This window comes from Ammospiza caudacuta, chromosome 2, assembly GCF_027887145.1.
Source record: "Ammospiza caudacuta isolate bAmmCau1 chromosome 2, bAmmCau1.pri, whole genome shotgun sequence".
Lineage (NCBI taxonomy): Eukaryota > Metazoa > Chordata > Aves > Passeriformes > Passerellidae > Ammospiza > Ammospiza caudacuta.
The window spans coordinates 96,414,864-96,439,640 of NC_080594.1; the positions used below are offsets into that span (position 1 = coordinate 96,414,864).

At 41.6% G+C, this 24,777-nt stretch overlaps 1 protein-coding gene across 1 annotated transcript in view; it reads left to right on the forward strand.

Annotated features, from left to right (window-relative positions):
• The first annotated feature begins 929 nt into the window (after positions 1–929).
• Positions 930–24,777, forward strand: part of RAB20 (RAB20, member RAS oncogene family) — a 28,356-nt gene continuing 4,508 nt past the window's right edge. Inside the window, exon 1 of the mRNA XM_058799931.1 lies at positions 930–1,200. Within this exon, the coding sequence (XP_058655914.1) occupies positions 1,029–1,200 (172 nt within the window). The 5' untranslated portion in view covers positions 930–1,028. The remainder of the gene's footprint in view (positions 1,201–24,777) is intronic.

The following is a 24,777-nucleotide window of genomic DNA, read 5'->3' on the forward strand; positions in this document are numbered from 1 at the left end:
CGAAAATCAAAGCATCTCATAAATATGAAGCCTAGACTGGCTAAAGAAATTCTAGCACTTTCAACATGAGACATGCAAGAATGAGGATGCATGTTCACTTATTAAGAAAAGTGCTTCTATTTGAAGACTTTTCTGTGGGGAGGGAAAGACAATTAGTAAATGGTAGGTTCTTTTAAGAATACTATAACAGTTGTTTCCTCCCCTCAGTTGGTCTACAAATTGTCCCTTTATTGGACCCAAAATTTGTAGCAAATTTATATTTTATTAATATTTTTTCCCAGATTTGTTTGGCATAAAGAGGACTGATGCAAAAAGGATAGGCTAGATCTCTGTAATGGAATTAATCTGAATTACAGCAGCTGGGCAACGGACTGTGAAATTGGGTAGACCTGCCCTCGGAAAATAATCGCTGACACTTCCCTCTCACCAGGGCAAAGGTGTTTGCCTGGCAGCTGTCACAGCTCTGTGAGAGATCTTAATTTCGGAGCAACTTTCTGCCCCTCCGTGTACACCCCAGAAGGGGGTCGGGATGAGCGGGCTTTGCCTTGTGCTCCGGGAGGGCTGCGGAGGTGGTGTCTGTGCCATCCCCAGCTGGAAAGACGCGAGCATCCCGGGATGCAGCGGCATCCCCCGAAGGCTCAGCGAGGCCGACTCGGCCCCGACACCCCCGACAGAACCGGGCAGCGGGCAGCCTGCCCCGGGGCAGGGACAGCGCACCCGGCCGCTCCGGGCAGGGCAGGGCAGGGCCGGAGGGGCCGCGGAGCTCCGGCCGCTTCCCCGCCCGCGTCCCCTCCCCCTGGCGGGGCGGGAGCGGGGCCGGGCCGGGCCGGGGGAGGAGCAGCAGCCGGAGCCGGGGCCGGATCACGGCGGCTCCCGCGGAGCCCCCGAAGTTTTCGCTGCCGGCGGAGGCGGCTCCGGGCCCTCGTCCCGCCGCTTCCGGGGCCCCGCCGGGCGGAGCGGGCCGGGCCGGGCCGGGCAAGGGGGCGGGAGCGGCAGCGGCCGCCGGCAGGGAACCGAACCGAGCCGCGATGAAGAAGCCGGACGGGAAGGTGGTGCTGCTGGGGGACATGAACGTGGGCAAGACCTCCCTGCTGCACCGCTACATGGAGCGGCGCTTCCAGGAGACGGTCAGCACCGTCGGCGGCGCCTTCTACCTGAAGCAGTGGGGGCCGTACAACATCTCCATCTGGGACACCGCAGGTGAGGCACCGCGGCACGGAGGGCACGGGGTCCGGCACGGCGCTCCCCGGAACCCGCGGGGTGTCTGCTGGCGGGCTGCCCCTCTCCTCCGGTCCCGGGGAGAGCGGCGCTGCCCGCGGCGCCCCCCGTGCCTTGGGATGCGTAGGGCTTCCTTTTCCCTGGTTTTGGCTCGGCCCTGGAGTACGAGCTGCGGGGTGGGTGCCCTCGCTCGGGACAGCTTCGCTTTGCGAGAAGCGGGGGCAGGAGATGGAGACGTGATCCCGCGGTGCCCCGGAGGCGGCGGCCGGCGCCGGGAGCCCTGCCCCGCTGCTTATCGCCTTGTTTCGGCTCTGCGGTGAAGTCAGCCGCCTGAATCATAGGGTTGGGTGGTAGGACAGAGTCTGAAAAGAGACACGATTTTGACGGGCTATAAGGGGTCTTACAACTGTTCATCTCTGGTGTTTTTTCTTTGCAAAATGTGGATGTACAGGGAAGATTGCAGTGCCTAGTTGCTTTCTTTTACCCGAGTAGATGGCTACTGGCCGCAAGTTCAGTCATGAATTAGAGAGGTTGCAGCTTCTCCCTTCCCTTTCTTGCTGAGTTCATCCCTTCTCGCTGTGTACTGTTGAGTTTGGTATCAGCTGGTGTCACTTCCCGAGGCGTGCTGCCTGCCAGCCCTTCAGACGTGGCGTTCCCCTTCCCCGCAGCTGCAAGGAACTGGTGCACGGAGCATGGGCTGCCGGCAGCTCCTGTCTGGGACAGCAGCGAGGGGCTGGCTGTGCCACAGCATCTCTGCGATGCAGGACCGAGCGTGGGCTGTGGTTTGGAGGCCTGGGCTGGAGGAGGTGGGAGAGCATGGACCGGAGAAGCGGTTTGTGGTCTTAGTCATATGAATGTCTTGCTCTTGATTATTACGTCAGGAAGCTCTCCTCTGTCATGTAAAGGAGCAGAGTGTCCTGCAAAATTAAGTCAGTGGACGCTCTTGCCTTTAAATTGTTCTTTGCAAATAAAATCTTGTTCCATTGTTTTTGTAGCTGATTTCATGTTTAGCTGGAGTTTTTAAAACTATTTAGTGGCAACATGAAGAATGCAAGTTATATGTCCTTGTGAAACTTGAGGAGCTGCAACATCGTGCAATATTCCAGTTTCCTCTTGATGAAATTTCGGAGGCAAGTTCATTTGCTGTGTCACTTCATGTCACGATCTAGTCCAAAATAGCTTTTCCTGTGTCAGAAATTGAGAAGAAGGAAGGGGAGAAACGAAACTGCCAAAAAGTTATACAGAAACACTTCTGGGAAGTGTGGGAAGGAGGTGTTTAAGAGCTTTTTCTAGAATTTGGTAATCTGTTACTATCATGACAGCTCTCTACCAGTAGCTCTGTTTTAAATATAATTTCCATGTCATTTGCAGTATTTTTTTTTTAAATCTACTTCAATTTTGCAGTTATTGTGTTGTACTATGGGGAGTCTCTTGTGGGCAGTTGCTGCTTGTTTCTTGTAAGCCAAACCCCTGTGGGTGATTAGCAGTGGGCTTTATTTCAGCAGAAAAACCATCTGTCTTGGTGACATTGTTCCTTGGTAATTTTCATGACACTCTTCTATTTTTTTTTAATCATGCATAATAAAATAAGTCCCTGCAAGGCTTGTTTGCTGGTTTCAGAGCCCTTTTTGTCAGTTGTTTATTTTTATTGTGGTATTTTATTCAGTGTTAATTGAGGAACCAGGTTCCAGTTGTGTGTGGAATCTGGAAAACTCCAGAGGAGGAATCTCCATGTGCCAGATGAAGCACACAGGTGATACCTGTCTCAGGACAGTGCAAGTGTTCAGAGCTCAGCAATCGCTTCCCCAGTGGCCACAATTCCCTCTGCACCCTGGAGCAGGGCCCCTGCCAATGCACAGCTCTGCAACAGAGGTTCCTGCTGCTCAGCAGCACTTCTGGAGCTGAGTTGCTGAAACTCTGCAGAGCAACAGCTGAAAAGTGTTGCTGTGTTGTACCAGGGTGGCATAACACATCTTCCTCATTCTCCTCTGTTGCTGGAGTTAGCCCTGAGCCTGGCTGTCCCCTCTCTCGTGTTTCAGGGGCACACAAGGGCTCTTGCACCATCTCCCTGTTAATTTGTGCTCCTGCAGAATGATGGAAGTTGCCAAAACTGAGCCAGACTGCTGGGGCCTCTGGGTTTTTGTTTATTAACAGCTCTCGTTACTCTTGGAATTAAGAAAAGCTCCCAGGGCACATATGTGCTTTCTGCTGTCCTGGTGAAGAAGTAAGGGACCTTGTTGACACTGTAACTCTGGTGTTAAGAAACAAGGGGATTCAAAAGTCGGTGTTATTCATTTGTTTGTTTTGTGTGGATCTTATGCTTTTGCTGGCCTCAACGTGTCGGGAGACCTTAGTTTGCACCTCTTATCTCTCTGTGGTCTCACTGTCTTATCTCTACCAGGTGGGTACCAAGTAAGCTTGGAATGTGTAGAAAGGACGAGTTTAAAATTTAGCTTTTTTGTCTGTTTATTAACCTGATGTTGCTAACTACTGAATCATTGTGAAGGAGTTATAGGGTTGTCAAATACTGATACATTGTTTTTTTAAATTATGCATGTGTAGATATATAGAGAAATCCAGCAACAATCATCCAGGAGAGTTGAAATTCTTTAGCACAGCAATGACAAGAACGTGGATCAAAGTTTGCACCCATCCCACCTACCTGAATACTGAGTGCCAGCTCAGGATGTCTGTCTTAATACCTCAACAGCAGTTTATACAATGTATAATGTAGAAATATGGAAGATTTGGCCTAGAGAAATTAGGGTATGCATGGTAGTAGCTACTGTACTAGTCCAATACATAATTAACAAGGTAAAGTGGAATATATATTCTTTTTAAATTTTCTCCATTCATATTATATTTAGTATGTGAATGTATGTTTATTTTTGTTGTTGCTTATGAGCATTATTTTTGGGACTGATCTCCATAGAAGTCCCCTATGTTTTACTTGCAATTCAGATTGTATGGGTTATTTGTTTTTCTGATATGGGGGTGGGCATTTGGCTGTAAAAATGCAAGCTTCAATACAATGAGGCTTCATTCTTGTAATACAAAGTGGTGTTTGTGCACACTTAGACTTTAGTAATCAATGAGAATATCTGCAGTAGTGGTGATGGATCAAAAGTATGCATGGATGCTAGTACAAGTGTAATTGCTGATTTTCTGAGCTATTTAAAATGTGTGTCATTTTCACTAATCACTCTGTTGATTTTGCGTTACTTCCTGCTCTGAATTTAGAAAAACCTCATTTTCCTAGGAAGAACTAAATTTGCTTACCACAGTGCTTAAAATGTGCATTTCTGTGTTGTCTTTAATGAAATCAGTGTGCACACCTGACCTGTTCTACCAAGTTAGATTTGAAGTGTAAATCAGTTATTCTAGGGAGGAGTCTTAGCTGTAAATTCACACCCCTCCTTATCTTGGAAAAATCAGCTGCTTAGTCTAATCTAAATCTTTCATGTTCTTATCCACAAGCCCTGTAGAATGGGTGTGCAGAAGTTGTCAGACTTGATTGTTTTTTTATGTAAATGCTCATTGCAAATAGTTCAACATCTCCTGTTTTCCAATTTCATGATTATGAGAGAAGTTATTTGGAAGTTGCATTCAAGTCAAGGAAACAAATAAGCCCCAGATGGGGGAATACTTGGGAGAAGTATCATATGCTTGCCATGTTCCAAAGCTCTCCTTTTCCTAGCTTTCTGCTTTTGGCTGTTTTTCCATTGTCAGAGGCTTGGATAGACAGTCTTGTGTCTGACTTGGCATGGCTGCTGTTGTGTTTGTGGTTGATGCATAGAATTATTTACTTCTTATATTCTGATGCAACAAGTTACATTTGTTGTTTTCTCTTTGGATCAGTTAATTCAAAGGAACTAAAAAAAAAGACCATAAACTGTACAAAAAGAAGTAACTGTACACTTTTAGCATAGATTTCAGTCTCTTTAAGTTGACATTTGTTCATCTGGCAGAGAAGTGGTTTCTTAATCCCAGCAGCAAGGTTTCTTAATTATTAGTGGCCATGTCCCCTGTGTTGCTGGCATAGTATTAGAGCAGTCAACTGGTAAATGAATGACCAGTAATTCAGAAAGTTCACATCAGGATCCTCTAATTCTATTTTAAGAGACTGAGTTTTGAACTTGCTAGCAGATATTCATGCAGCATTATAATGGGGAAACATATAGGTTAACTTCAAGGGAAGCAAAGTTTCCTGCTTTTCTTTCTTCTCATCTTGAACTATCTGTCAACAAGGAATGACTTGATTTTTTTTATTACTCTGTGAATACTCGGTTCATATTTTTACATCTTCCAACCGTTTATTTTTACCTGCATATATATATATTTTTTAACTTGTCAGAGCTAGTATTTAGGGACAAAGGAGATAAACCTAGCCTAGAAAAGGCTCTCCTGTGCCTTGGGTCAGCTGCAGTGTATCTGCCGAATGAGTGCTCACATCTCTTGTGATCGGCGTGCTGATGTCTGATGTTAATCAGCGCTGGTGAGCACGTGTGAATTGCTCACAGCTTCTGGTCTCTGGCTGCTGGGGTTTACGGGCTGCAGTGCCGGCAGCTGCCTGGGCTCAGCTTGCTCGGCCCAGGTGTCAATGTTTAGCTGGTCAGATGTGTTAGATTCCCCCGGTAACAAGGATTAGGTTCCCCCTTGCTTATTTAGGCTTTGAGGGGTATGTGGCTTTGGTTTTGTTCTTTGTTCGCAATTTATCTGTGCTGATGAACACTTCCTTGTGCACACTGAGTCAAAGAATATCTTGAGCTGAAAGGGACCCGTAAAGACCAAGTCCAGTTCCGTGCTCCTTGCAGGTTAACTTAAAACGAAAGCATTAAACCGTGTGACCAAGAGGGAGCTCCTTGAACTCTGGCAGGCTTGGTGCTGCTGGGAGCCTGTTCACACACTCAGTGAAGAATCTTTTCCTGATGTCCAATCTGAACTTCCTCTGATGCAGCTGCACTTTCCATTTCTTGGTAAAGGCTGTGAATCAGCATAGTTCTAATGCAAACATGAAATCGGGTGTGGCTTGGTCCTCAGAGTGTGAGATGGGCCCAGGAAGCTGGAATCAAACATTGCCCTGTGTGGTGAACAATATGCAAATTGACAGTAGGTAGAGCAGAGACACGGTCCTCCATCATACTGAAACAGAACAAAGAGGAGGACTTAGGTGGCACATTTCCTCACATGTGAACACTGATAGTAGCTACTCTGTTTGGTGTTATTCTGGTTTTGACTTTTGGAAGTAGAGGATTACAGCAGGGAAAAAGAAGCTGCAGATGAGATGGTTGGGTTGAGTAGTTGAAGCCAAAGAGGGCTCTGATGTGTGTGCCTTTCTGCACCTGATGGAATTTTGGCAGTGGTTGAGGTTGGCTGTTGCTGCATGTGTAGTGGGGTATCTTTAGTTCAGGAGGTTTCTTATTGGAAGGTCATAGGGGATATAACCTCAAAAAGTGTCTTGGGTATCAGGACCATCAGTGAGGAAGACTGCTGAGTGTGTACCTGCACTCAACAGGTGAACTAAACACCATAGAGGTTAGAAATCATGGAGAATAAAATCCCTTAAGTCTGTTGCTGGTGAGTCATGGCTTGGGGGCCAATTACCAGCAAGAGTCTTTGATTTTTAAATTTTTTTCTAAATTCTTAAAACACTTATCTTTCCTTTCTGCCCTTGGGAAAATTATTTTGCAGAATGTTATGTTGGCCATAATTAGTTGTTCATGATGGTGGTATGTAAAACAATGATGGCTGAGGACCAGTGCCTCATACACACATGGTGTGGCTTCCCTGAGATTACTGTGCATGGTTATAAGCTATATATTTTCATATCTTGCAAATGAAACCATAATAGTGGAAGCTCAAAGGGACAGAAATTCCCCAAGAGAGTCAGTGAGCTCTGTATCTAAGCCTCTGAAGCAGATTCAGAGGAAGGAATAAAAGTTTAAGCTTTAGACCATCCCTGGAAACGTGGTTTTGTTGTTGTGAAACAGTCTACTGGATTACTTTTTTTTTTTTTTTTTTGCAATGAATGTTTCCTGAAAAGAGCAGAATAACTTGGGAGGTGATTAAAAATACGAAGAAATAATGAACTGTGTGAGAAATGTCCTGGAAAAAGTTCTATTTTCTGTGTCCAGCAATTTAAAATAGAGCGATACACAAGTAAAGCCAAAGGTAACAAATTCACTGCAACTGGAAGTGCTTTTGTATGCAAATTAAGTAAAAATACAGAAATACCTTGTCAGAGGGAATTGTGAAAAATACATATCAAAAAGAAACAGAAGGCAAAAGTAACACAATTTATTCAGCTATAGCTAACTGAATTTATTGAAAGCAGGATTTTATTTCTAATGTGTAATTTTAGTACTGACTTACAGAGGCAAGCTGAAGGGGAGGTTATGGCACCTCGTGAGTACTTGATGCAGGCTAAGGTAAATGTTGTGTGTGAACCTCTGTGCTACCTGCTGTGTTCCAGCCCCCACACTGAATCCCCACTTTGCATGTGGTATTTAATAATAGTGTGCAAAGTGACCGAACTGTTCTAGCCTAAGTGGGAAAGTACTCAACACTTTGAGTTGGACTCTCCCTGAACAGTCTCAGTGACCTGAGGTGTGTGCCTGGCTAAAGCTGTCTGGGATCATGCCAAGGCATTGTGGCTTGACAAACATGAGCCACTTTCAAGAGGACTTGAGTTTGTTCAAGTTCTTGACTTGACTAAATATGCCATCTTTTAAAGTCACAGATTCTAGGCTGGAGCAATATGGAGAATCTTCCTGATGAAGAAGAGTTTGTGCCTCTGGCATTGCATTTTTCTTCCCTGGTTACTGAAGGAAGAGGTGTATTTTGCAGATATCTGTCAAAATTTACTAAACAGCTGAAAGATTAGTTTAAATACTGTCTGCTTTATGCCAATACTGAAAATGTATGAGGGAGGGAGACGTGAACAAGAGGAATGGTTAGTAAAACATTGTAAATGCAATGGCAAAGCTGCTCACAAAAATTGCAGATATATGGAAATTCATCTTCCTGCTGGATCGGGAGCTGGTAGGACACTGTAGAAAATAAGGGTGTCCAAGAACTGGATTATTGGCTTCAGTTAAACTGGTGTCCTAGAGGGTATACGCAAAGGCATAGGTGTTCTGGGCATGAAAACAAGTTACTAATGCCCTGTTCCATTCTGCAGTTTGACTTTGTGAAATGTATACCTCAGCTGTCTAAGAAACAGCAACTCTTTCAGTTTGAGCATGAGGGAAAAAACACAGGGATGGGATGGGAAATGTTTTTCCCAATAGTTCTCTGTCTGAGTAAATAGTGTGGCACAGAACAGCAGAATGCTTCACAAACTGCAATGTAGAGATGAATGTATGCAAATAACACACATTGATTAAATTGTGGTGGTGCGGTGTTTTTTTGTTGTTGCTGTTGTTTTTACTGGGATGCAATCACATTCTGTAATGGAAAACAAATAGGTATTTAAAATTATTATTGTATGTCCAGGTGCCTGAACTTAGGCAGTCAGGGTTGTGGTGTCTTTCTGTTGACTTTGCAATTAACTTTTGCTCTCAGCTGGAAGGAAGGGGACAGTGGACACTTAAAATACAAGTGTGGGGCTGGTAACTGGCTGCTAGTTGTTGTACAATTACTACTTTGAGTGATCCTGTATGGTGAGTACCTTTTTAGTTTCACCTCAGTAGGTGCACATTATGGTGGAACAAATATCAAAACCAGGAAAACTCCTAAGCAGCCTCACACTGCCTTGGCTAAGTTTCTCCTGATACTCTGTGGGCTGGTTTGAGTCTCTTCACACTGCAATCACACTTATATCTACATGAATTGTTTGCTTCACTGCAATTGCTGTCTTGTGTTGAAGCCACTGGCCATGTGAGCTTCCAAGGGGCAGTGTTTTACTGCCTGAACTGAAGGTACACTTAGTAATCCCTCATCTGAATCACATTTTACTATTGCAAAATATCCAAACAAATAACCTTTGTTTGGGTCTCCATCTAGAAAAATGCTGAGTCTGTGGAGCCATTAAAAATTGTGGAATAGAAAGAATATTTTCTCTTCCAAGTCTGAATGATTTCCTTTCTTTCAGGGAAACACTGAAAGTACAACATCCAGGGGGTTGATCAAAAGGCATCAAAGCTGTGATAAATTCCTTTTCCTGTGTTTGATTAACTGTAATTTCATATTCAGTACCTGAAGATATGCCTAGGAAATGAGATTTCAGGTTGGTGATTAAACTTAACTTATGCAAGTGTGCTGCAGAGAGCAGAGGTGGTCAAAGGAAGTGAGTGGGTTTTTGCTCTTAATTTGAATTCTTTACATAAGTAATTTGCTATACTACATCACAGGAGATTCAGGATAGCTTCCTTTAGGGCAACCAACTCAATAAACATACAAGATTTCCACACCTACCTGGGTGTGGAAAGAAACAAATCTGAGGAGTGCTTATTAACGTGTTTTTTAAAGGGAGATTTCAGATAAGTTTGTGAATTTTCTAGTACATCTTTCCACCTCTTAGGAAGCAGATGAGAATGGAAGTTGGCTTTGCATGGGCCATCAAGAAGCCATTCATGGAGGATCCCTGCTAAGAGCCTAAAGACCTGTGTGAGCATTTGATGTAGATACTTCTCCCTGTTCCCTCAGCCTTTCTTTTTGATGCAGTTATATATTTTCTATACTGTTACATAATTTAATATTCCTAACTACTGCTTTTGTACTTCAGGAGATTCTTGCAAAATACAGAGAAAAGGTGTTGTCCAGCCATCCAACCACTTATACATACTTATTTTAAAAATAATGGTCTTCAGTGCAGTTGAAATAAAAGGAAAATTTTTGATTTACATTCTCTCAGGGCCTCTCGCTGGTCAGAGTGACCCTGAGGTAAGTTAGAAAGTCTCTTTTCCCAGCCTGGCGCTCGAAGAAGGAGTCAGAGCTCTTCAGTTCTCTGTCTCAAGGTTGTTTATTGTTCCTTATCTGTAAAATATTTTCTCCTGTCCAGCTGAGGTCTGCTCAACAAGACAGTCCAGGCACTCTGCCTGCCTTCCAGGCGGTGTTATCTTTTTATACTAAAAACTACATGTACAATATTTACAATTACCTTCATATACCTATCACCTATGTTAGACAGTGATCTTCTACTCTAGACCAATCTGTAAGTGCCAACCTCACAGCAGAAGATGGAGGCCAAGAAGAAGAAGGAGAAAGGCTGGACACACCCAGATCCCTCCATCTTGCCCCCAGAACCCCCATTCTAAAAACTCCAAAATCTACTTTTTCACCCCGTGATAAATTCACTGTCATTCTACTTAATTTGTCATGGCTTGCAGATCTTCATCTAAGGTTGGTAACTTGCTCCACAGGTCATAATCAAACCCACAGGCATCCTGGGCTCTGTGCCAGGGTCTGTGAGCCCCCTGGCAGGGGTCTTGGCTGCTCAGGACAGCCAGAGGGATGTCTTGGGTTCTCACAACATTCTGCAGCTGACGACTACTTATGAGGTTTTACTCATATAAAATATTCAACCATATATATTTAAATACGCGAGATTTTGTTGTGAAAGGCCTCAAAAATTCAGTTTCTGTTCTGCATCATGGGATCTGTGATCTTGGCATATAAATCTGTACATCTGTTGTTCTTTTCTTAATTGTTGAAGGTAGAAATAAGGATCTTGTTAATGTTCTAGAGGGTTTTTTGCTTATATTCCACCTATCATTTGCTCTCAAAATTTTCGTTCTTTCAGAAAAGGGAGAAATTACCAGAATCTGTAGTGGCTTATAGGTACAAAATTAAATGAAAGAAAATCTGTGTGTAGTTGAGTCAGCATCTTCCAAGCCTCATAAAAGGGATCATCAAATCTTGTGGTTTGCTGCAAGTGAGACTTGGGTGTTTTAAACAAAACAAAAAATCCCCACTGGTATAATGAGTGAATTTATTTTTAATTTTTTTTGCCTTCCTGATACAGGCTGTTGCTTTTTAAAAAACTAAAACTCCAATTTTGTGAAACTAAAAATGTCTAACTGCTCAGCTCCTCCAGCCCCTATCAGTATGATTCCTTCTTATTTTCATGAGACTGTAAGGCTGTCTTTAGGACATGAGCTTTCCCTCCTGCAGCAGATAGCTGTATGTATGACATTTGTATTGTTTCCCTTATCTCCCTTCCCGTTCTTGTGTTTTGTCACGTTGTCCTGTTTGACTTCTTATTTCGCTTCAACTCTTGGAACCACAGTGGAAGTGGAATAGTTGTCTTCTCTTTGAGTTGCAGAGCACTTTGTAACCTAGAGATACTGTCCTAATTATGGAAGAGAAGGAGGCAGTGCAAGCAAATCAGTGAGCAGTTCCCTTTCTGTAGGCAGCTTCCCCTCTTGGCAGGAGGGTTGCATGGGCAGACACTGGGCAGTGGCAACATTGCTCTTGGGAGCTTATTTTGTTTAGAAAGTTCAGAACTGAGTTGTTTATGATTTTTAGCGCTACTCCCTTTGTACCAGGTTGGAGAACAATAATGAGATGAGATTATGTACCATGCCACTTGTCTGATTACAGTTTATTTAATTCTCACACTAACGCTCCTAAACTGTGGATATTACATATCCACTTAAGTGTGCAGGCAGAGAAACTGGAAGGAGAATTAAAAGGGAGAAGTAGTGCTGGAAATGTCAAGGCCATTTGTTTATCTTACTTAGCATAAGCTCTGAAAACACAAGTCACACGTCCTGTGATAAAATTATCCTAATGTTTTGAGCAAGTTTTAAATACATTCCCACAAAACCCAGGTAGCAGCACTGTCTGGCACAGTCTCCCACTTCTGATCCTTGCTGAAGGCAGCCCACTGGATAACCAGAACTGCCTCCTGCTTTTGACAAATAGCAACTATTTAGAAGCACCCCGTGAAGAAGGTTTCAACTGAATAGAAACTGATGGTAGCTGGTAAGTAATAGAAGCAGTTATAATTTTCTTCAAGGTTAATTATGCATGAATTCATTGCTTGTGTTCTTAGTTGAGAACCTGCCTATAAATAATTGAAAATGTTGAAACAAATAATAATGAGTGAGCCTAATTTTATGTCCCATGTTATTAATATGAGTTTCTCTTCAAAAAATAAAACAGACTTTTAAATTCAGTTTGCAAGATCCATGGCCTTTATTTCTACACATTTAGCAAAGTTTAAATATTTTTCAAATTGTTGGTGAGGGGTGGTTTGAAGTTAAACTCAGCAGTACAAATCAGGAACTAGCATAGTTATCTACTGTGCCTCAGTTCCATTTCACCAAAAGATGATTTAATCTCAAATAAGAGGCACTTTCCAAGTAGACCAGCTGTGAGGATCTGATACCCAGAGCTTCCTGAAGCATTTCAGATAACTGTGGTTTTTGTTATGTGTGCTAGAGTCATTCCTCACTTTGGAAACATGTGACACAGAAGGTCACTTCTTACAAAACAGCCTGGCAGCTCTCAAGTGTGTTTTTGTGTGACCTGGACTCTGTTTCTTGGAAGGTGAATGTTGTGATTTGAAGATGCCTTTCCTTCCCCCTCCTCACCTGGTAGTGATCACTGATGAATACCAGCATTTAGCTGCTGTCTTGCACTAACTTCAGCTTTGTAAATCCTAGGCCTCTAGAAGAGCTTCTAGTTCTCTTCTTTCTGTCCTCTACTCCTAATCAACCTGGAAACATACTAGTAGGATAAAAGATTTACAGAAGTAGTGCTTGAGGGGCTGCCTACATATGAGCCTAGTAATTAATTTTCTCTTCAAAAGGAAGCATGGCCAATACACTTGAGTCCCTCTCTACACTGCAGTGCCCCATGCATGTACTGAACCAAACTGTGCTGCAGCTGTGGAAGAAGAGAATGTTCTGGCTGTGTGGTAGGATTGGAAGGTGCATTCTCACAGGTATGTGGCCTACCAGACTGATTACTAAAGGCTTAAAAACTCTTGCTTCTGGTGGCCTGATGCTGTGGTAGAAATGGCCTGCAGATCCCTGAAACTGTCTAAATACTGAATTTCTTGCAGGTTCTTGAAAGCCTCTGGTGTTGGGATGACCCTGAAGTAGAGCACAGAGGGGTAGGGCTGGGTTCTGCTGGCCTGTCTTTGCTGCTAGTGCTTTTGAAATTCTAACGGAAGGAATCATCATGAAAGTGGGGCTGATAGAAAATAGGCACTGCCATAGCTAATGCTCTTGTAAATTAATCTAGAATGGTTTGGGTTGGAAAAGGTCTTAAAAATTATCTAGGTTCAAACCCCCTGTCATGGGCAGGGATACCACCCACTTGATCAGCTTACTCAGGCCCCCATCCAACCTGTTCTTCAACACTTCCAGGGTTGGAGCACCTAAATCCTCTCTGGGCAACAAGCTCTGAAGCTCTTCTGTGGGTCTGTGGAAGAAAGCTAACTTACTGTGTTACCATGGGTGGATGTGCACAAAAGAGTTTACAGCTGCTTCTTGATGATTTGGCTTCCTATACATGGGAAAAAGGGAAATGACTGACAGCCAGGAAGCAGAAATACATAGAATGTGTTTGGGATTAAAGCAATTACATGGAAAAAGAAGAACGTTTCTAAAAGAGCAGACCTTTTAATTCTATGTATGGTTGGATACAAAATTTAATCCAAAGACGGTCTGCAATGAGTAACAATAAACTCTTTTTGTAGTCTCTAAAAAGTCAATTCCCTTTATTGAGATATTTATTAAGTTTATTATGTTTTCTCACTCAAAAAATGGTGTATTGTACTGATTGTTTTGGTATATATTTAGTTAACCCTTCTACAAAAAATCCTTTGAGGAATTTTGGTTTTAAAAAAAGAGGTTGTAATGAGCTAAGGCTATAGCAAAGCATCTAATGAGGAAGTTAAAAAATCTAACTCAGCTTAAAACAGGGATAAAGAATGAAGAAAAACAGGAAGAATTTCTTGTCTGTGAGGTAGTGGGCAGACACTGACTTAACAATTCTCTGCTGAGAGCTGTCAGGAATGCTGATGAGTGGTAGAATTTCAGAGTGCTCATTGAGATACATTTAGGAGGACAATCTTAACTAAGCTCCAAGCACCCTCTTGCTTACTCTGCCCCATGGGGATGGGGGAGAGAACTGGGGGAGTAAAAGTGAGAAAAGTTGTGGGTTAAGACAAGTAGTTTAGCGGGTAAAGCAAAAGTTGTATGTTCCAGCAAAGCAAAACAAGGAATCCATTCTCACTTGTCATTGGTAGGCAGTTGTTCAGCCATCTCCAGGGAAGGTGGGCCCCATAATGCGTAATGTTGACTTGGGAATACAAGCACTATCACTCTGAACAACTCCCACTTCCTACTCCTTTCCCCCAGCTTTATCTGCTAAGTATGACACCCTGTGGTGTGGGATATCCCTCTGGTTAGTTGGGCCCAGCTGTCCTGGCTGCATCCCAATTTCTGATGCACCCCCAGCACCCTCACTGTTTGGGTGATGTCACAGCATCAAATAGGTCGGACAAGATCTCTGAGATCAAGTCCAGCCTTTGAACATCACCATGTCAGTTATACCAAGAAACTCAGTGCCAAGTCAAATCTTTCCTAAAACACCTCCAGGGACAGCCCATTCCAATGTCTAATCACCCTTTCCATTCCTTAATGTCCAGCCTAAATCTCCCCTGATGCAGCTTAATCTGTTGCTGGTTACCCAGCAGAAGAGGCCAACCCCCACCTGGCTGCACCCTCCTTTCAGGTGATTGTAGAGGCAAAGTCCCTGCTGAGCCTTCTGTTCTGCAGGCCAAACAGCCCCAGCTCCCTCAGCCTCTCCCCATGGGACATGCACTGTTGACCAGCTCTCCCAGGTCCTTTTCTGCTGGGCCCCTTTCCAGCCATTCTGTCCCCAGCCTGTCCTGCTCCCTGGGGCTGTTGCTGCCAAGTGCAGGACCCAGCCACTGGTCTTGTTGAACCTCATGCCACTGGTTTTGCCTCATTGATCCAGCATGTCCAGGTCCCTCTGCCAAACCTTCTCACCCTCCAGCAGATTGTCCCAACTTGGTGTTGTCTGTGGACTTGCTGGAGGTAGATTCAGTCTCCTCATCCAGATAATCCAAAAAGATAATTAACAGGACTGGCTCCCCCACTGGTCCCTGGGGGATACCATTAGTGGCCAGGTGGCTGCAGCACTGTTCAGCACCATGTCCTGGGCCCAGCCATCCAGCTGGTTCTTAACCCAGCAAGCAGTGCTCCTTTCCAAGACAAGGCCTGCCAGCTTTTCCAGAGTATGCCATGGGGGGTGGTGTCAAAGGCTTTGTTGAAGTCCAGGTAGGCTGCATTGTCTTTCAGCACACAGGGATGGCCTGCTTGTGTGTCTTCAAGATTTCTTTTTTAAGGTATGTATTGATTAAAGTATGTATTGTCTGTTAATTAAAGTTGAAATATGTATTGAAGTTTATGAGAAACAGGGAATTTTCTAATACTGTGCTGCTCAGCAATAGCTAAAATATCCCTGTGCTATCTATGCAGTTTCCCAAATCAGCAGCACAAATCCGAGAGCACAGCCCCATACTGGGTACTGTGAAGAAAATTGACTGCCCCAGCCAAACCAGCACACCAGGCTAATCTCCCAGTTCCTTATTGAGCAATATAAAACAATAAGTGTGGAGTGACCTCCTGGCCCTGCAGTGCCAGTCAGGCTGTGCTAAAGTACACCTGGCCATGCATTCCTGCCTCAGCTAAGGACCTGCTCCTCAGTTTGAAGAGCAAGCTTGGGGAGGGGGTGTGGGCTTTGAAGGTCTCCTTTGAGTGACTCTGAAGTTAAGGACCTGGCAACACCCCCTGCTTGGAAATTGTGTAGGGAATTGGGCTCATCTACAGTGCCTTTACCCCTGTGGAAAGGAATTGTAAATTAAGTAAAGTTTTCAGGTACTGCAAAGAAAAACCAGCTGCTTTTAGGACTCACTCTGTAGAAAATGATTTGTTTTCTGTAGAAGGTACTTTTCTTTGAGGAAATGAATTGGTGTTTCAGCAGGTGTTGAAGCTGAAAAGCTTCTCCCAGAGGCCAGAAGCGAGTGTCTTGCCTAGGTCAGGTTGTTGTGCAGCCCTGTCCTGTCTCTGGCCTCTTTGTTGCTCACTGCTGAACGGGATTTGACCGTCAAGCTCTGCTGCTGCACTTAAGTGTTCAGTGATATTGCTTCCTGCAGAACTCTTACAAAGTAAATCCAAGGTTCCTTTTTCCCCTCCCCTTATGATTTCCTTCCAATCAGATTTTCCTTAAGGAAAGCTGCCAAATGACCACTTCTTTCTAAGCAGCAGTTTCAACTTTTCTTTTAGATGCATAGTTTCAGAAGAATTTTATGTCGATGCTTTTCTACTTACTTGCAATTGAATTTTTAATTTCATTATTGCATTCATGCTCTCATTTCAGTAGAGGCATTTGGGAACTTCATGGATTTAACTTAATTAACCTAATTTAGTACGCTGATACATTTTCAGTAGACGTGTTGATGCTAGATTTCAGCTGGAGTCCTGGTGGAGCATTTGTAGATGGGATGGTAGTGTCCCATCAGTTTGTTTGGACTTTGTTTCTTTTGCCAGATATCAGTGTTTAGATAAAACATTTCCCTTCACAGCTGTGAGATTTCAGAGAGACACAGTTAAAAACTGGTGTAATTTTTTCAGTTTGTGTTGAAGGTGCACCTTGTGGTATGCTTGCCTGTCTGGCAGGTCTAGGGTTAGTTCTGTTCATCTTTTACAAGGCACTACCCTTCCAGGCAGCTGAAAATACATGAAGTGCTTGAATCTTCTGGGGTTATCTCCTTTTTCAAGAAATGAACACAGTATGTGAAGAGAACTAAATAAAATGATGGTTTGAAGAAAGTAAATCCAACTAGCTAAATGTAAAAGTTATTCAGGATTGTAGAGACATCAGTGGAATCTTTAGCTACAAATAGGTTTTTTTTTTTTTTCAGTGTGGGTCTAGCCAAAGTTTTTGTTGGCAAAAACATGCTATGTAGTGTGGTTAGGAGGTTTTCTCTGTGTGTCTGTGTAATGCTTTGTATTGCTAGACATAATATGGTGAAGTTTAAAACTTTGGATAGAAAGCATATTTGTGTTTTTATGAAATGTGATAGCTTTGGATGGAAAGCATACTGTTTCTATGGAAACATCTGTATTGAAATGAAAATTCTTGTGAGTTCAGTAGCTCAGTCTTAATTTAATTATTAGAATTGTAAGTTCTGATTTATTCTTGGCAGCAAGAAAAATTATTTTGCATTTATGTAGTAGAAGAGATTCCAGGTATTCTTTTGTTTCAGTAAAGCTGAAACTAGTGGGCTAAGTCTTGTGGATAATAGGAATTTTCTCTGATACTTCTCCTTTATACAGGCATTGTGCAGCTGAAGGCATTGCTGATGATAGAAACCCCAAATATGCCTTTAGTCCAAAGATACTGAGTTTATAAGTCTCTTTATAAAAAATCAGTTATAGCTAGAAATATACAGACTAAACGAACATATAAGGCTGCAAATGAAGAGAGACTGATGTTATGGGTTGCTGGCAGCAGGTTAAGCTTAATTAACTCATTAATTAATTAAGGTTAAGGTTAATTCATTGGGCAACAGTACATTTTGCAAGGTCCATTGAGTTGTAGTGGATGGCAAACCAAGCTCTTGGTACCTTGTGCTTTCCCAGAACCTGTGAGCTATTCTGGAAAGTACAACAGGTAGGCAGAGATAAAAGTCATCAAGAATTTAGGTAACATTGTGACTTCAGTGATATTCTTTTTACATTCTTGGTAATAAAATCATACAGAAAGATGGAAGAAAGGAGCTAGGGGTAGGATTTTTAGTTCAGAGAAATATGCCAGAGGCAAAGACTCAGAGTGAAAAAAAGACTAATTTCTCTGGCCTAACAAGAAGGAGGTTAAGTCATAGGGGAATACCTTTTATGAGGACTGTGGAGTTTTTCTGGGGTTTGGGGAATACGGTATTTTTTAGTTTGGTGTTTGAAGGAGGGGTGTTTGTTTTTGGAACAAATTACTTTGTAAAGCTGAAAGTCTATAAAAACTCAGAATCTGAAAGCTGAAATCCAGCAGGCTAATTGGTGGGATGCTAACTTTCCTTTCTTTAGATACTTTATAGAATTCAGATTTCTCCTAAGTCACAAGACAAGGACTGAGTGAAATTCTATCATCTTTATTATGCAGGAGGTAAAATTTGAATGAGGATTACACTTGGTCTCTGATCATGCTCTGTAAATGTTTTTTTTTCTTTATGATTTTTTTTTTCTTTCCTCTTTTATTCTCTCCCATGTAAACTTGGTCTCCTTCTTTCATTGAGTGTGTCTGACAGGTCTGTCATTGGGAACCAGAAATGCAAGCCTTCACTACCAGTTATGGAATGAAAATGGACAAACTACTCTTCAGGGCTGGATTAAAAATGGTTCTGGGGATATTGAAACTAATTAATGATCAAATAACACAGAATTTGACAAGATGACTGAGGGATGTTTATTATATTTGAGCTGTGGGTGAGAAGGCTTCATCTGTGGTAATCAGCTTTTTTGGATACCTCTGGGACTCAGAATGCTCTGCAGGATGTAACTGATGGGCACCTGTGTAAGCTGCTAGGCATCTGCTTTTAGTTTAGCTGCCTTTAGAAAATTAGGCTTCTACTTAAAAGCAGATTTCTCCATAAACTATCACACTGTTAGCTGTCAAAAAGACCAGGAAATTTTTACCCATGTTTCAGTTGTTGGTTCTTTGGTGGTGTGCTGTGAATTAAAGCTACATGGCTTTTGGGGCTTTTCTTCCACACATCAGAAAAAGGTGGTAACTACCCTTTTATTTTGGAGCTTCTACAAGAACATGCCTAGATTGATAATCTTCTTGGAGAATATGAAATAAAACTAATCTGCAGCAAAAAATTCCCAGTATTTTCTGTTTTGTGATTCTTATTAAACAGGGGTTTGTGTGTGCCTTTTTGTGAAGAAAAGCACATTGCAGCAACCCTTATTCTGCAGATAATGCTCAGATGATCCTGTAGATCATTAACCGCATCTTGCAGAGTTTGACATGTGATGTGCAGCACACCACGCTGGCATTCTTGCATAACTTCTCAGTGTTATTTGTCCTAACAATAAAAGGCCCATTTAAGTGAACTTCTTTGGAAGAATTGTTTTATGTGAATTGTGCCAAAGTATCACTTTTGGAATGTTAATTGAATTGATGGTCTAATAAAAATTAAAGAGTCAGTTAAAACTGTTTGACCTATTGGTATACTTCAAGTTTGACAAGGGAAAGATGTTCTTAGAAAGGTCAAGGGCATAAAGGGGATTTTTTTTCCCAACAAATCAGGGCTTTCTTGAGTGAATTTGGCCTATAAAAACAGGAAATACAGCCGAAATAGAATTATGAGCACTTTTTCCTGGTGAGAACCATAAAGAGGAGCACATTAATGGTAGTTTGTGCTGTTGTTTATTTCAGCCAGTTAAGATGGGATGCTGCCACCACATACAAATCTTAAGGGCAGGTGTCAAAATGGTGGGACCAGACTTTTCAGTAGTGCCCATTGAAGGGACAAGGGGCAGAAGGCACGAATCAAACCACAGGAAGTGTAATCTAAATATTGGGAAAATCTTCTGTACTTTGAGTGTGATAAAGCCCTGGAACAGGCTGTCCAGGGAGGTTTTGTATCCTTACCTGGAAATGTTCAAAACCTGCCTGGAATTATCTTGTGCAACCTGTTCTAGGCAAGCCTGCTTCAGCAGGGAGGTTGGATTTGATGATTTCCAGAGGTCTCTTCCAACCCCAACCATCCTGGGATTTGTGTAGCTTTCCTTTTTTAAATGCTCTAAACAAACAATAAGCTTGAATCTTTAAAGAAATATAGGCAGCATTAATTTTAGCAACGTTATTAATCCTTTTTAAAGGAGGACTTGTCTTTCAAGAAAGTAGGTGAGTTTTAGTGCAGAATCTTCTATGTCTTTGGTATTTGTTGGTCCTTGCTGAAACATATCCTTCAAATCTTATTTATGGCATATTTGTTAGCTTTAGTTTAATTGTTATACTTTAAGGGGAGAGGAAAGAAGTAGGCTAAAATAAATCTGCATAAGGTTTTTTTCATTAATGATATTACTATTCTTATGTATAAAGTATAGCAGAATTTCCATTTCCAGTAAGTAATCACCCCATTTTTCGTTATTTCAGATGCCTTCTAGTGATTCTTTCTGTTTATAATTATTCTGAATTAATTCCTTTCCCAGACACACTGATTGTAGTGATTTTTTTTTATTTATGTAACAACACAATTTGTGCTTTTGGTGCTCTTAGATAAAGCAGAGGAAGAGTGAGCTGCATTTAATGCACACTGTAGGTGCTGGTGTAGACCTTCTAGGGGGTAGTTTGTCTTCTCTGGGCAGAATCTTAATAGCTAATTTAGATCCCAAAAAGGATGTTGGCTTTGTTATGTAAAGGACTGGAAATAAAGGATAAGTTTTATTCTTTCCCTTGCATATTGTATTAGAGACAGAATCCCTAGTAAAAGGCCTTGATGCTTAGTAATGCTATTAATTTCATCCAGCTTTTCCTGAAACCTGTTGTAGATTTTCCTCTTATTCCATGGAGAATATATTAATATCTGTTAAGTATTCCTGCATAAGTTTGCTTCCAAAGAGAAAAGAGGTATGCTCTTTTAAAAAATGTGTTTAAGAATTAGCCCTTTCTCAGCCCTTCGCTTACTTATCTCTGTGTATTTTCCCTAGATTTTTATTTCTATCATAATTTAGATTCCCTAGTAACAGAGTTTACATATATTTTTGGATGTGCTTTATCCCAGACACTGTTGGATCACTGGTGGTAGTTTAGTAATCTTCTTAAAAAAATCTCTCTTTATTATTTTTATTTATGTAAAAGGTACAGTTTAATCTTTCAGGATAAAAGTTATGCTGTCGAAGCATAGCTCATAAATTTTGGATTATAGTGCCAAGGCATTTCCTGTTTTATCAAAACTTTCTCTGCTTCCACTTAGATGACTAGTTGGATTTTCTTGAGTAACTTTATCCAGTTGTCCAGGCAAAAATCATATCTATTAAACTGAATTTTTAATATTGGATAGAATTCTATTCTATAGCCTGCCCCTAGATTGTATAAAAATTCTGAATGTGAATTCAATGGGGACTAGGTTATAGTGACATAATGTAATGCCACTTGATGGTGCTTTTACATACTTTTGTGTTTTAAATCAGAGCTAAAATGAAAATGTTACAAAGACTGAAGTTGTGTTAATTGTTTCTATTTATTTTAAAAGTGTTTTTAAACAACCTCAATTTTCTAAGACCAGACCTAAGAGTGTTTAAGGAATTAGTAGAAAATGATTATGCAGTGTGCAAGTTCTAGTCTTTCTAGTCATTGATTTTGTGTCCAAGGGGCACATCTGTTAGTGGAAGTATGGTGTTTCTAGTACAATAATTAAAGCTGACTGGAGGACAGGGCTCAGTTTGATTTCTTGTCTTGCTTAAGTGAGAAGTGAAAGACTGCTTCTGGTTCGTGTGGGTTGTTTTCTCACACTGAGCTGCTGTTTTGCAGAAGGAGATTGAGAAGACCAGAATAATTCATGTTTGTAGAGTGGGGATGTTTGCAGAGTCTTGGTAATTTCAGACTCCTTCAGAATCCAAAGCATTTGCTCGTTAAGTAAAAACTGCATGGATTTAAGGGAAGAGATTATTTCTTTCACAAATTTATCTTCTATTATGAGAGAAAGATTCTTGAGTTAACAATTCAGAATAAATTGTATTTAGAAGTGGAGTAAGCATGTCTCAATCATGTATTACTTTGAGCCCACTTTCTTGACTGTTTTTGATGTTTTCTCTTTGGAGAGCTTTATGAAAGAATTTTCCTTTGTTCATTGTTCACTTTACCCATGTGGTTGTTATTTTCTTCTTTCATGTGTAGCTCTTTCTACTTTAAAACATGCAAGTAAAGCCCTTTGGGTATTAAGATCACTACTCTCCTATGTTTATGTTATATTCTGCTTTGGCCAAGACATACACATCTAATTTTAATAACTTAAATAGAAGCTGCTAAAATAGGGCACAGTTCATGCCATGAATGTTGATTCATATCTAAGTAATGAGTATAAACAAAATAAACGTCATCTTGTTTTTTAGCAGAGCTAGACATCTGTTGCATACTGAAGCTTCAACGTATGCAAGTGTCTTCTGTAATACAGCTTTGTGAATGTAAAATACTGGGTGAAGGTGGAGCTGAAATGAATTTTATTGTTACTCAACTGTAATTGTTTTTGTGGTTGGTGGTTGTTTTTTTCTGGGGAGAGGTAGGGGGTGTTGTGTTGAAGTTTTTTGTTTATTTGGATTTGTTGGTTTAATTATTTAGTTTCTCTCTGTCTCAGAGACTACCATTCCGTGGGGAATTTTGTCTTGAAGAAAAACCAAATGTTGGCATTTTTCTGGCAGATCAGGAAATCATGTATTCTGACAGCTCCTGGACATGTAGAAATTGGACTCTCCAGTCCTTTGTGACTCATGTTTCCACAAATTTCTATTTATGTAATCCTTGTTAATCCTTTGGAATGGAGAGCTTTATTTTTATCCCCAAGTAACCACAGATGTAGTCCAGTTCTTTACAAAGCTCCTGACTTCAAGGGAAATATGATAAAGCCACCTACAAGAAATAAATACCAACCTTGAACAAGGTAATGAAGAACCCTGACTTCATCACTCTCAAAACCTGACTCATATGTGGGCAGGAGAATTTTCCTGAAACCTTTAGGGACCTTTACTGTTTGTTCTTTGGTAGTCATTACAATGCTTGGTATATGTGCTCAAATAGAAATCTCAGTTCCTAGCAAAATTGTTTCTCCTGATGTCCTTTAAAGGGTCACAACTTTACTGCCTTGTCTGTGAACAGAAAGAAATGTTGTTCCCCTTTCAAAAAGGATCTTTGTCTACCCTTGTGATTGAGAGGATGTTCCTGCTGAGGTAACTCAAGAGCATAAGGGTCACCCTTTGAACCTTCATCTACTGCAGCTGAACCCTCAAAGCTCACTTCTTTCTAATACTGATTTCTGTGCTGTGTCATGGGTGTCATGCTTTCTCTTTTCTTTCCTCTTTGAGCTGTCTCCCCAGGGTACAGTTCCTATTCCTCTCTGTGTACACTCAAGTTCAGACTCTACAAAGCAGAAAGAGAATCTGAAAGAAAAAAGCTAGCGGATACCTTATGTTTCTGTTAATTCCTCTCTACTGTTCCGATTACAGTACTGCACAAATCACAGTGAAAATCCCTGGAAGGTCCCTGGTTTATGGACTGGGCACTTCCTGGACAATTCTGCAATCTTGTGCAATTTTAACGCTATGGTGACATGCCTCTGTAGCTCACCTTTGTGTGCTTTTCCCCACTACATATTTACCTTAGGAACTGAGTTGTGCTGCCACTTAGACTATGATATCAGAGTAGAAACAGTACTTTTTCAGTACTTTATTGAAGAACTTTTTTGCTCTTTAATAGTCGTTGTGTTTTATTCCCTCCAGACTGAAAGTCACAGCCTGTTTTGCATTCTTGTACATGCTCAACACTGAGAGATTTAAAACTTCTTCTTCTAGTAGAAGTTGTGCCACTTCAGGAGTTGTGGTGAAAGCCTTTGAAGAGGTGGTGGGTAAGGAGCATTCAAATCTGGCTTCTGCTCTCATAAACATCCACAGCAACTTCATGAGCTACTTGGGATAACACCCTCAGGGGCTGTGGGCAGGCAGAGAGCTCCAAGCATTGAGGTGCTGCTGTTGTCAGTGAATGCCACAGCTGGAGGGGATTGGGATGCTTGGATGGGCTGTGGTCCCATCCAGAGAAAGCATTCACAGGGGCTGCTGCCTTCCAGCTGAGATGTCCAAGTGCAGTAGGAGGCCTTAAGTTCAAGTCTTAGTACACTTTAAATCTACCCTTGTTTATTTGTCAAGCCAGCCTCTTGCAAGGTCTGCTTTTCTCTTCTTTCTCTGTTAGGTTCATTACAAACTTCATGGTACTGAGGTGCATTTGGCTCATTGCAGGACTTGGAAAATGCTCATTGGTTGTGCTGCCTCTGAGTGGCTGAAGTCTCCAACAGGTCTTCATATACTTCATCAAAGACCTTCTGGAAAGCTGATGGTGCTGCAGATAGGGATACAGATGTAGGGTTGTTGAACTGCTCTAAACACGACAAAATATAAAGATGAAAAGGAAATGAAAATTAGTTTTTGGTTGCTTAGTTTTCAGCATTTTCCCCGATGTTGTGCCTTTGTGGTTGATTCGGTGGTTCTTGCAATTCCTTTGACTGCAAATTATTTAATAGTTCTTTCACTCTTCTCTCTTAACTTTATTTTTTTGAAAAGGCAAAATTGTTTAATTGTTGGTTTCAAGGCTTACCACTTACTAATTGTATAAAAAAATATGTGGTTGCAGTGGGACCAGATGGGTCCAGAGGAAAAAATAACTGTCTATAAGACAGGGATGGCTGTTCTCATGCAGTAACTTTTTCATCCTAATGTCTGATACTATTTTGCCTGATACCTTGAGGACATATGTTAGTTTAAATACTTTGTGTAGTTTTGGGGATTTTTTCCATATGTAGTGTTGTTC